Raw genomic sequence first — 13153 nt, forward strand, 5'->3', positions numbered from 1 at the left:
GAGGTCGGATCGCGCTGGGATCAAACCGAACTGGGGTTGGATCTCGTTGGCCTGACCTGAGTGCGGACCCTGACACACACGAACTTGTGAAAAAGTTTAAGGTGTCTAGCCAACTCAGGATTCAGGCATGGCAGCTACCATTGGGGTTACAGATCGCTAGTGGATCACCAATGGATCGCCAATAGATCACCACTGGATCCCTGCAGCCTTCCTACCATTACATAATGTGCAAAATGCTGGCATTTTGCAAGCTGTTGGTCTTGGCTTATGCCCCCCCCCCTCCCCAAATCCCACCCCCATCTTGGCCCCACTGCTTCGTGATGGTGTTCACAACACACGGATTATCTGACATTTGCGGGGGGGCTTCCTCCTTCCGAGGTTTCCTCCGGATTAGCATGGATCCGAGCCCTCTGTGTGTATCCATGCAGGTCATCCCCCTCAACCCCCCCCGTGTCCTGGAAGCTTGGCGGCCATCTGAATGGGACCCCGTTTTCCGGATGTTACCCCCGGTTGACACCATGAAATACTGAGCTGCTTAAAAGGATTACACCCCTGGCTTTCAACGCTGGGGGATGGGGGGGGCATGCATGTGTGGGGTAAAGCATGTGCAAGCAGGCAAATGAACAGCGGCTCCCTGTGGGCCTTGCTGTGACATCACTGACAGGGCCAGGTGAGCTGCTCATATACGGCCAGTATGCGTCCAACAGGGGCATGTGCAGAAACTCAGGCCGCATGCCTCTGTGAACGGTCAGTCAGCCAGGTCAGGGGGAAGATACTGATGAAGAGAGGCTATGGCATGTTAATCGTCTGCTGATAAATAGTGAAAACCCCTATTGGGTGGGGGGGTTAGGAGAATTTATATGTGGGATCAGAGAATGGTTTGGCCAGGGGTCCTTTGGTCATTGGTTGTCTGCTCACCATTTTGCCACCCATGTCACCTTCCTGGGGTCTAAGGTTTCCCCCATTATCACCATGTATATTTATATTTAGCTGCCCCCCCCCCCCCCCCCCCCCCCACCATGCCCCTGACTTTGTGTCTCCAGACTCTGCTGAGCATTTCACACATTCGGGCTTGTGGCGGCCATAATATCCCATAATGCATTGCCAGGGAGCGGCACTAGGCAGCCGAGCAGCTGAAAACTCCATCCTCGGTCGACCCCCCCCGATTAGCTCCTCCATGGCCATGCATCCGCACTTCTGATGTGTCATTTCTTATTCCGGCTTTCTCCGAATATTCACGCTCGGCTCGGCTCGGCTCGGCTCGGCTCGGCTCGGCTCGGCTCGGCTCGGCGGGCTGGAGGTCGGCCAGGTCCCGGACGCGGCCGGCTTTTACAGCCCAGGAGGTGCGGTGCCATGCGGGCCGGGCCCCTGCTAGGCGGCCATATTGTATTTTATTGCAAGGTGGGCAGTTGTAAGCGTCATTACGGCCCCTTGGTAGATTTACCATCGATGGCAACTGCAAGCAGATTTGAAGGAGGCTCCTCTCCAGATAACAGGGACACATTTTTCCGCCCAGGGCTGTACAGATGTGCATTTATGACCTATTGACTTCACACACATTGCAGTCCCTCTCTGCTCCGGGTAGCAGGTGGGAGTTGGGTCATGTTTTCGGTTAATGTGAGCTCACAGAGTAATGCACCCTCCACCCTTATTTTTTTTTTCAGGTAACCCCAATCGCAGGACCCCCCGCCGGGGGCACACGCGTCACCATCCATGGCACCAACCTGGGCCTGGCGTTCCCTGAGCTTTTGGGGAACGTGGAGGTGGCAGGGGTCCAGTGCACCCCCCTGGAAGAAGGCTACATCATCGCAGAGCAGTACGTCCCTTTTGATGGGGGAAAATGCATGCGTTCCTGTTTATAATGCGGACGCCTAGGGGCAGGGGGGCCCAAAAATGTCAAATTTAAATGCAAAATATATACAGATATGGGAGACATAGAGGTCACATTTTAGCTCAGTTCCTGAGGGCTGGGGGTTCGAATCCTGCCTCCGCTCTGTGCTTCCTCACTGTCTCCCCGTGTTGTGTGCGTTTGGTCCTGCAGACCAATCAGAAAGGCTTAATTGGCATGAGTGTGTGCCCCGTGGCGGCCTGGCATTTCTGCTTCCAGGCAGAAACCCGGCTCCACATCCAGTTGCTCTCTCTTCGCTGGGCTGGGTGGCGTTTATGACACACGTTGCATGTGCGCCTGCGTGCCTCTGTGTGCATCTGTGGGTCTGCATGTGTCTTCGTAGATGCGCTTGTGAGCGGCGGCAGAGTCTCCTCCCAGATCCCATCTGCTCATTCGGCCCCTTTGGAAACCAGGCCAGATGTGCAAGGCGGGCCACACTGCCACCCCCCCCCCCCCACATGGCATGGTGCATGGCACTGAGGGACACTTCATTCCTGCGAGCATGCAGCTTTCCCAGCCCTCCTCCAGCTGTCATATTCGCTCCCCTTTGTCTTCCCCCAGCACTTCCGTCGCATTTAATGCGGTGTGGGGTTTAAGATGTGCATCCCCTGCACGGCAGCAGGGGGGTTGACAGCTGCCCCGTGGCACTGCCTTAATGAGCGGCCTGTGGCCTGCGGACCTCATGAGGAGATGAAATATCCGGCACGGGGAGACGCCGGCCACCCCTCCCCCCATGTCGCCCCTCGCAGTCGTTGCTGCAGTGGCACCCGTCTGCCCGCTGTGCGCCTTGACAGAAAGGGGGAGGGGCCCTTTAGACATTCTTCCTGTCGCTGTGTGACCCCCGCTGTTTGTTACCTGTCTGGCCCCAGACAGATGCACTGCGGTGATTTTCAAGCCGACATCAAGGTATGAGCGTGTGAGGCCGCATTTCAGCCCCCCCTTATTCCAGAGCCCCTGCCTCCACTCGCCACTCCCCGTCAACCCCAAAGATGAATATCTAATGAATATCTATTTATATATAAACTGCCACGGACTTTTCCTGAGCCGGTATTCTGATGTGGGACGGCGTGCTTGCGGGGTCCCATATATTCGTCTTCCGGGCCTGGTTCCGCTCAAACAGACCCCTGACCCAGTCCGGAGGTCTCCCTCCCCCTGATACTGCACTAAACCGCTTTCCTCGCTTCCGTAATTGAAAGCAGAGCTTTCTTAACATGCATGCCTTTCATATTCATTAAACACGATCGCCTCTTTCCAGAATAGTCAATTTGATGTTTAAATAGTATATATAAATTTTAAATATATATTGAATCTCAAATTTAAAAATTCAGATTGACCCTTTGACATTAACATGCAGCTGTATTAATTATATACCCTTTTTTAAAACTACGTGCATTTTTAAGAGCAAACCTAAAATAAGACTTGATGGATTTAGTTTTTGTTCTGAATCCTTCTAAATGGCTGCCAGTCATTCTCCCTGGTTAATGTCTGCGGTGTCACGAGGGCCGCATCAGGGGAAGCGTGAAGGTGTCCCGCCCTGTGCCCCCCCCCCCCCCCCCCATGTCACGGGTGGTGTGGCAGTGTATCTGGCCCAGGTGAGGCAGGCCGTAATTGAAATGCGAAGCGCTGGAGGCTACAGGGAGGATCCGTTAACCCTGCGCCGTTCTGACAGCCGCTTAATCCGATTGGGACGCCGACGGACTGAATTCATTTACGCTGCGATGTAGAAAGTGTCAGAGGGAAATTACAAAAGTGGCTCCAGGGTCCCACAAATGCGCCTCCCCCTCCCAAAAAAAAAAAAATTAAGGAGAAGGATCTTTGTGGATTTTCGGTGTCACCCCCATTGTAATATGGCTGACCCACCGTAAGCGGCTCAGCATTGAGCTCAGCGTCCGGCTGTGACTCTCTGAGGAGAGAGAGAGCCGAAGACCCTCCAGACTGCAGCCACGCTGGGTTACTGTATTGGAGACATCAGCGGATGTCCTGCAGGAGACTTGCAGGGGTGGGGGATCGGAGAGAATATCGGTAAAGAAATCTGTTATGTTTGGGTCAAAAGTCCAGGGTACTTGATATGTGGTTTACGTACCCCGATATGAGATCAGGAAAAGCCCACTGTATCAGCGCAGCAATGCCAGTGAGGACCCCCCCATGACCGGAGATGGTACGAGATCAGCAGATTGGCGATTCTAAGCCTTAGCCCTCAAGAAACTCACCCCCCCTCCCCCACGACCAGTTGGTCTTCCTCTTTGTTTCTCTCCAAGTCGATCGAAGTCGGCTGATTTTATTACGCCGCCTGATCCATCCACCTGGAATCGTGGCACAGAGGTCCATAGGAGGTGACAGTGAGGTATTTGGGTCGATGCCCACGGTTAACACGCCATCCTCCTTCCGTGTGTTAGGATCGTGTGTGAGATGGATGCCGCCACCTCCGACATGAGGCCCGGTCCCGTGCAGCTCTGCGTCGGGGAGTGTAAGCCGGAGCTGCGGACCCGCTCCTCCCAGTTATACTCTTTTGTGGTAAGACCTCCGCCCCGTCCAGCTCATCCCCATGGTGACCGCTGGCCTTTCCACACAGGGATCCCCTTTTATTAAGCTCCAGGCGACAAGGTCACCTTCTTGAGTTTACAGGTGGCTTGCAGGGCCGCGATCCGGTTCGGGGAATACCTAAATATATTCGGTTCTTACACATACGTTTTTTATTGTGTTTCTTGTGATTCGTCCCAGCAGATAAAAGGCGTTTTTTTTTTTCTGTTTCTGCCGATGTGTTAAAAGCTGGCTGAGATGAAAAGATACGTACGCAGTACGCGACGAGCTTCTGGATGAAAAGACTCATACAGTTACCCCCACCCCCCTCCCTCCCAAGGGAGCGGACCCCCTCCTCGAACAGGGTGCGGGGGCTTGTTAGACATCCCCTCGCTCGCACTTACACACTTGCTCATGTGATGTTTCCACATGAAATGCACGACCCTCGCAGGAAGGCAATCCGCCAGGGACCGCTAGTTTATAGAGCTATTTATAGCATAGTGGAGATTGTCCCCCCCCATCCCGTGCAGCGATCTCCAGATGGGAGTGAGTCGCGTGCCCCCCCATGTGAATCAGCCAGTGGTTTCACACCTGAATGTTGACCCGTTTTCTTTCAATGAGACCCGAAAGCATCATTACGTTCTCCAGGCAAGTGACCATGCTGGAACACTCACGCTGTTTTTCTCCGCCCCCCCCAGATGCCATCTGTGGTGGGTCTGTCCCCCAGCCGAGGCCCTGAGTCGGGTGGCACTAAGGTCACCATCCTGGGGGAGAACTTGGGAGCCGGGAGCAGCGTGTCTGTGCTGTTTGGAAACCAGACATGTGAATTCTACGGGTGAGAGAGAGGCCTGTTCTCTGCCGCCAACACCCCCCCCCCCCCCAACCAGCAAGCACCAGTGCAGTCCCTGCGACAACTCCCCACACATCAATGTCAAAATTGCAATTTCTAAACCTGGGCCAGAACAGTAGTGAGGTTAGGGCATAACCACGGAGACCATGCAGGACCGGTACAGTTGGCCCTCGTTTATCGCGGTTAATCAGTTCCAGACTCTACCGCGATAAGTGAATTTCCGCGAAGTAGGATTCTCTATTTATAAATTGAATATTTTCACAGTTACAGCATAGAAAACCTGTTTACGACCTTCTAAATACGGTTTTTAACATTATTACACATGAAATATCACCCTTTAGTCACCATTACTGTTATGATTGCTGGACACGGAAGCAGGAACGGGGAGACGAGGAATCAGGATCGAAGGGTTTATTTGGAATCAGTCCAAATGCAGGACACAGGACCATGTAACATCAAAACGTCTTTGACAGACCTGGGGTTACAGACACTGATGTGGACTTAAATACACCGGACGAATCGGACTGACAGAAAACAGTTGATCACAATCGGGATTGCACACATGGTTAATAAGGGGGCGTGGTTAATAAGGGGGCGTGGTTAATAAGGGGGCGTGGCTCACAAGAGGATCATACAGGCAGGTCATGACAACTACACTCCTATTACCCAATATATTAGACAAAATAAGACATATTAGACGTTACAAATATCATATTATTATTGATGTACATTTAATTATGAAGAGCGAAGATGCTTCAGATGCGTAGTGATGTATCATTTTCACTGTTTCGATCAGCTTTTTAATGAATATACAAAAAACCACGATAGAGTGTATAAGTCGAAGTGCCAAGTGGCGAGCGACGACTGTATAGGGCACGGAGAAAACAATATTAAAACTGGGAAGGGAAGTTGGAGGTTAGCTGTTACCGTGGCGGAAAGCTGCCAGTGGGGGGCCGGAGCAGCAGGTATGGGGAGGTGATTTGTAACGTTGTTAACATGCACGGCCTGCGTAAAAGTGAAACAAACATTCCCTGCGAGGACGGTAAGGTTTAATTCATTCTGGCCCGGGCACAGTAACGGCCTTGAATGTGAATGAAGGCTCTCTGTCGCCTCCCCTTGGCAGTCACTGCACTCTGCAGCCCTGCGGGAAGCGTAGGGCCGCTGAAGGTGAAGGCCATGGGACGGCCCTGCTCCTATCTCCGAGGATTCTCGTTCTGCCACCCCTTCTTACCCATGATTCCCGCCTGTCAGAAAGTTGTGTGTAAATCCTAATCGGGTTTTGACAAGCCGCCGCATCACACTGCTCTAATAAAAGTCTCCCAACGACCTTGCTGCCGTCCGGGGCATAGCCAGTGCTCCAGAAAGCCAATTTCACCCGTTTTTATTTTACCTCTATCTCTCCCTGTCCCCCCCCCCCCACCCCCTCCTTCAGATCTATTTAAAGATGAGCGGCAGCAGTTCTCATTGTAATGCTGTAAGGTTGATGAGTCGAGGCAGTTTTAATGAGATATTGGCTAATTACTGCCTTCTATTTCCAATGGGTTTCTGAAGAGTGGGGGTGAGGAGGGCAGGTCCACTTACTATGGGGGTGGGGGGTAATGGGGCCTTCGGGGGGGGTAATGTAACAGCCAGGTGACGCCAGGAGCAGAGGTGGCGGAAAAACAGGGTCTGATGATCCTCCTGCCTCCCACCCCACTCTCCCCCAGGCGCACCATGACGGAGATCGTGTGCTACTCCGCCCCCTCGCTGACAGGCGTGGGCCCCGTGCAGATCAGCGTGAGCGTGGACCGCGCCCACATCAGGGAGAGCCTGATGTTTGAGTACATCGAGGACCCCACCGTGCAGCGCGTCGAGCCTGAGTGGAGCATCGCCAGGTAGCTCCCCCAAACAGCACACCATTAATCAGAGTCCCAGTCCCAGTCCCTGGTAGTCAGGGCCACCCATTAAGGGGGAGACAATCAGCGGCCCGGACACTAGGGGGAGCCCATGAATGTGTGAGCGTGGTTTATGGTAGCTTTGGTTTAGAGTTGGGGGGGGGGCAGCCATGTCTTGGTGTGTCCCAGTTGGTAGGACTCTCTCATGATGGTCTGAATTCACCAGAGGATTTCCAGAAACATTGCTGGATTTCGCTCCATGCCGACTCAGCATCTCCACGCCGTTCCCACATGTTTACCTGTGTTTCCTCCTCACCCCCGAGGCCCCCCACCCGGCTGAGAGCCCCCATGCTGTCAGGCGGGTGCACCACCGGAAGCCGTCACTAACTGTGACACGACGTGAGGGACACTCTACTCAGAAAAGGCACAAAAACCGGAATAAAGAGCCAGAATTCCTGAATATAGGAAGTTCCCAACAGCTGCTTTTGCTTAAAAATTTTCATTTTAACTTCTCACTTAAAAATAAAAATGGCCTAAGTGTGCTGTGTAGTTTAAAGAAAAAAAATACATAAGCATTATTTTAGAATTACCCATTTTAAACTGGCATGATTCGTGGACACCCTGTGCTGTCTATAGAAGCTCTGCACTGTAAGCTCGTCAGCACCTGTTCCCAACAAGACACCTCAGAGTGTCACGATCTGAGCGTGTGCGCTGAGCCTCCGTACAGCCCGGGGAATTAAATATGACAACTTTCATTCACTGAAGTTTTCAGCATTCTTTGCTAGGCAGAGCATCATACCCCCCGATAGCTCAAAGGCTCTGGCTGGTTATGATTGGCTGGAGGAACTGCCTGTCTTTTCTATCCTGCGTTTGATTGGTGGAGAAGCAAGCCACACTCCTCTGAACATGTGGTGTAGGCGGGACCTGATGGTGGTGATGGTGGAAGTGTTTGGGGGGGGCACACTGTTCCCATAACTTCCTCTCTCCTGGTGCATCACCCACACGCTCCCCAGCCGAGGGCGAGGAGCACGATGTTCCCACAACTCCCAGCAACCTCTGCCAGGCTCTTCCAGCTCCCCCCACTCCCCCAGGCTCCATCGCCCCCCCTGCCAGCCTTCCCCTTTGTCTGCAGCCTCATGAGCACGTTCCATCTCAGACTACCAGGGGGCATATACAGGACCACTAGCTCAGTCTGTAAAGCTGATTGGTCCCCGGAGTGCACCTTCCCCTGTCACTCACTAATTTGAAGCACGTCATTGGCTAATGATACGGTTGGCCGGTTTGTTTGAATTATAAATCCTAGAACTGCCACTGCAGACTAGTGACACATGGATCTCGGTTGAAGTACCAAGATGGAGCAGCCCCACCCTCCACTCCTGTTCAAATCAGTGCCTCTGCAGAGAAGATTCAGCCTGGCCGACATCCGGGCCCCACTGCACCACGCGCTCCAGTGTCCATATTTCTGGCTGCGCTCGTTGATCCTCCATGGCAACCAGTCCCTGGCAATGACAGGGGCAATTCTAGGATTTTTTTAATGGTGGGGAGCATAAGAGGAGATGTAATTCATATAAAAGGGTCAACCTTATCATTAGCCAATGATGTCCTTTGAATTCGAATTTGATAGCGGAGTGGGCCAATCAGCTTTCAGTTCTGCCCCCGTGGCCCCGCCCCTGGAAAACAGCAGCTTATAAAAGCCCGAGTCCTTCGCGGTGCTCTCTGTCGACTTGTTTGCGGCAGATGTTATCGAGCTAGAGACTCGCTCTGAATGCTGATGGGCCGCCATGCGGAGTATGCGAGGGAGCGCATGCGGGATCGTGCGAGCGAGGGAGCATTTCAAAGCAGCCACGGCTCTCTGAGTGGCGGCCGGCCGAGCCGCTTAAAAGCGCCTTTAATCATTACCTTCTCTAAAGCCCTTTACCGCGCCTCCCTCAAGGTCGCCCCCACCCACGCTTCACACGCTTTTTCATACGCTGCGTTTTCCTCTGTTCCTCCCCCCTCCCAGCGTTGTTATTAACCCCTCCTCCACCCGCCTCGTGTCTCTCCCACAGTGGACACACTCCCCTGACTGTGACGGGAACCAACCTGGACGTGGTGCAGGAGCCGCGGATCAGGGTCAAGTACGGCGGCCGCGAGTCCGTCAACGTGAGTACGGGGTTTAGACGGGGTGGATCTAACACAATCAGGATCTAATGCGTGTGGACGGTCTAACATGGGGGCAGTGTGTGGCCCAGCAAGTTAGACCCCTTTGCCTGTCACCAGAAGGTCACCAGTTCGAATCCCATCCAGATAAATGACCAGACCCTGTGCTCGGACCCCAAGCTCGCTGTCTACTGCATACAATGGGATGAACCAAAAAGCTTTTGAAATGTATCTGTGCTTCTACAAATGTGAAATGAAGCATCGCTTCATCGAAGACCAGACATGAGAGTCGTGTAAGTCTCTCATCACAGATGCACTGGATGGTGGCCTCCAGCTGGCTTCAGCTTTTTGAGCCCCCCCCGCCCCCCAAGCTGGTTAAGGACTGTTCCCTCCAAGGAGATCAGCTTGAAGCAGAGACATCCGTTCTGCAGGATTATGATGTCTTTGGGTTTTTTAGCAGTAACAGCGGAGGGACCCGCTGGATCGATCGCGCGTCCATCAGGGAAGGCTTCAGGAGATCCCGAGTGCTTGGACTGGGGATGAAGATGGGAAATAAATGTCAGGTCATGCTAGAGCAAAGATATGATGACAGCAGTGTGTTGGGTTGAGGCCCCACACCTGCATGCTGAATGGCACCCCTCCCCCCCCATTCTCTCCCCACAGGAGACCTGATGCCATTTCCTTTAAAGCCAAACACCTGAGCTTGTGAAGCTTTATCGAAATCGCTTACTGTGAGCAAGTCACGGTCACTGCAGTCCCCCCCCCAGGGCATCTTGTTATTATTATTGCTCTCATTCCAGATTAGAAGCCGCCATATTGGACCTCTAATGGAATTCTGGGTGGGGACAGCGGGCCGGATCCTTAATGGGTTTTAATGGAAGATTAACTTTTGTCAGGAGCCGGAGTCAGCATAAAGCAGCACGGCCTTATCGGGACGCGGGGCACCAGGAAATCGTTACAGATTGGATTTTCTCCCCAGTTCTAGGGGAGGTGGGTCTCCGTTTAATTAAGGGAATGTAATTTTTTCCTTCCTGGTCTGGGCACAGGGCAGACTGGGGGGAGGGGGGTAGGCAAATGGGGGGTCCCTGAGGATCTGGCGGCTGAGGGTAACAGTGCTGCGTAAGCAACGCATGCTGAGAGGCGCAGGGTATCACACACACGCACACACACACACACGCACACCTCCTGCTGCTCCCCATTTTAAATGGATAGCCTTCCCAGGGCCCCACCTGGCTCCGGTCGCTACGGACCAGTTTATGCCGTTTATTCTCGTCGAACAGGACGGCGCTTTTAAAACGCATTTGTTCCGACTTTCATCTTGTGCATTTATTGCGCTCCACAGTGGGCCAGAGCGATTGTGGAGGCGTGGGGTGGCTTTATGACATCATAATGGAGCACAGGGCCCCCCCCCGTTAAAGATGGCTGCCGTTCCCCCAGATGGCTCTGTGTGAACCCTTATTATCCGGGGGGGCGAGCGGGCAGGTACGGATCTCTTCATTCCCGCTCCCTTTGTCAGCGGGGAATGACGAGTGGTGGTACGAAGCGGCAATAGCGGGGCGGGAGGGGGGCGCTGTCAAGGCGGCCTCTGAACTGTCACTTGACTCTCCCGAAATTGCCCCCCCCCAACCCCCACCTGCCCTGATTCACAATGGTCCCCCTCCCTCACACGAGCCCTTTCCACACTGTCACGGCTCACAATGAGGCCTTAATCGCAATCCCCATTACCGAATCCGCCATTTGAAAAGAAGACTTTTCTTTCTCTTACCTTCTACCCCCACGCTCGAGACTGGGGGGGTGGCGTGGGGGGGGGCAAATCCTGCCGCATTTTCCGAAGCCCCGGCACAGCAGTGTTGAGAGACGGTCTGTTGTTTGTAATCCATCAGATGTGACTCAGGGAGATGCATCCCCCCCCAGCACACGGGTTCAATGCAATCTATATATATATATATATGGTATATATGGTGGTCATGGTTTATTTACAGCCTCCACCTCTTGGGCGCTTGGAACAGAGCATGGGGGGCTACTACTCCATAGCATTACATTAAAGATTAACGTGGTTTGAAAGTTTAATAAGCCCCCCGCCCCAATTTGTCCTGCTAAGAGATGGGGCACTTCACCTGAAACCTGAGCTGAGGGTGGGGGCAGAGTTCCTAGCAGTCTTGCTGGCCTTCAAACCCACTAAACTGTGTGAGGGGGGGGTTAATTTTTAATAATATTTAGTCTTTTCTTGGCCCCCTCCTTTTCCCACCTGAGCTGGGCTAGGCTACTTCTCTGGCCTGTTAAGGGAAGCCGGGTTTGATTGCTTTGGCCTGCGCTGTCCACGTGTCTGCATTTTTACCCAGCATTCCCTTCTCCCGCTGTCCCGCCTTTTCTCTCCCGGCTGGGAGCAAGCGGGCGTCGTGTCCTCTGACGTCAGGCCGGAAAACGGAAAGAACGGCACCGGGAAGGAACAGATGGCGAGTCGGGTTGCGGGCGAGTTCCGGGTGGCACCAGCAAGAGGAGCAGGTAGAGCACTGGGCTCTGGCAGCCGGCCCCTCCGCCTTCGATCGTCACGGCGCATCCAGGAAGGAAGGAGGGGCTAGTTGGAGTGACGCAGTTCAGGAGTGCGCAGCGCATAAGGAAGCCGGAAGAAGAACGAAAGCAAAACTATTGCGAAGGCTGTAATCCATCTGTCAGTGCGGCATTTGCTGAGCCACACATACGAGCTGTGGAATTATGGGATACATCCTGAGAAGAGGTGCCTTCACATCCATATAGATCTTATTATCATTTTAAACTCTCTTTCTTTCCTCACAACTTTCGCCTGTTGTTTTAATATCGATCCCCCCCACGCTATACTGGAAACATGAGGTTCCCCACACTGACAACGGGAATATCAGGATCGTCTCCGGCACCCTCCTGGAATCGTTCTCGGAGTGCCGTGGGGCTGCTAGCCCGAGGAACTCGCATGTCTCTATCAAGCCTCTGAAGGATTCGGCCATTTTTTATCCGGCTCAGACCCAGCACGCCTCAGGGAAAAGCGAAACAAAAACTGGGGCCCGCGGGCCCTGCCATGATAACGCCGCGACCGGCGTCTCCCGCGTCTGGGACCTTGACGCTTTACCAGAGGGCTATGAATTGGGCTTTGGGGGGGTGGTGTCTATGAGAATACTTAATCATGGCACCCCCCGATGGAGTGGACAGGGGGGAGAAAAATACATAAAAAGTCCTGGAACCAACCAGCAACGGATCTCATCTTTTTATTGCCACCGCCACCTTACCCCACCCAGGATTTAGGGACTATCTAAAAATTTTTCTATTCTGAAAACCAGGACAGGGCTGAGCAGGTTGTCAGGGTGAATGCTATGGGATGGCGACTTCAGCCAATCAGCAGAGATCCCCATCTCCCCTGGTTGTTCTGAGGGGAGGGGTGCTTAAGGTGTTTTGATCTCTGCTGGGTAACAGTCAGTGTTTGTCACGTGTCACTTATGTCCCGCATGATCTCTTCCTCTTTGCTCCATCCTCCAACGTCGCCCCCCTCTGGACAGGTGTGCAAGGTACTGAACGGCACCACCATGAGTTGTTGGGCACCTTCGCTAGCGTCTGAGTCCCCATCCGGACAGGACACCGCGCGGCATGCCGATGAGTTCGGCTTCATCTTCAACAACGTGCAGGCGCTGCTCGTCTACAATAACACCAACTTCCTGTACTACTCCAACCCCTACTTTGAACCGCTCAGCGCGTCCGGCGTGCTGGAGCAGAAGCCCGGCTCCCCCATCATCCTCAAGGTATGCCCCCCCCCTCCACCTTGATGCAGAGCATCAATGCAGACGGCTCAGCTTATCAGGTTGATGCCAGGGGTTACAATAGGTCATTAGAATAATGATCTACTGTGTCAATAGG

General features: G+C 53.4%; 1 protein-coding gene across 1 annotated transcript in view; it reads left to right on the plus strand.

The window, feature by feature from the left end:
• LOC125744847 (plexin-A2-like) overlaps positions 1-13153 on the plus strand; it is a 96620-nt gene that overhangs the window by 54342 nt on the left and 29125 nt on the right. Inside the window, exons 12-17 of the mRNA XM_049017125.1 lie at positions 1665-1816; positions 4285-4402; positions 5107-5243; positions 6965-7132; positions 9181-9274; positions 12799-13038. Of these exons, the coding sequence (XP_048873082.1) occupies positions 1665-1816; positions 4285-4402; positions 5107-5243; positions 6965-7132; positions 9181-9274; positions 12799-13038 (909 nt within the window). The remainder of the gene's footprint in view (positions 1-1664; positions 1817-4284; positions 4403-5106; positions 5244-6964; positions 7133-9180; positions 9275-12798; positions 13039-13153) is intronic.

The sequence above is a fragment of the Brienomyrus brachyistius genome, chromosome 6 (assembly GCF_023856365.1).
Source record: "Brienomyrus brachyistius isolate T26 chromosome 6, BBRACH_0.4, whole genome shotgun sequence".
Classification (NCBI taxonomy): domain Eukaryota; kingdom Metazoa; phylum Chordata; class Actinopteri; order Osteoglossiformes; family Mormyridae; genus Brienomyrus; species Brienomyrus brachyistius.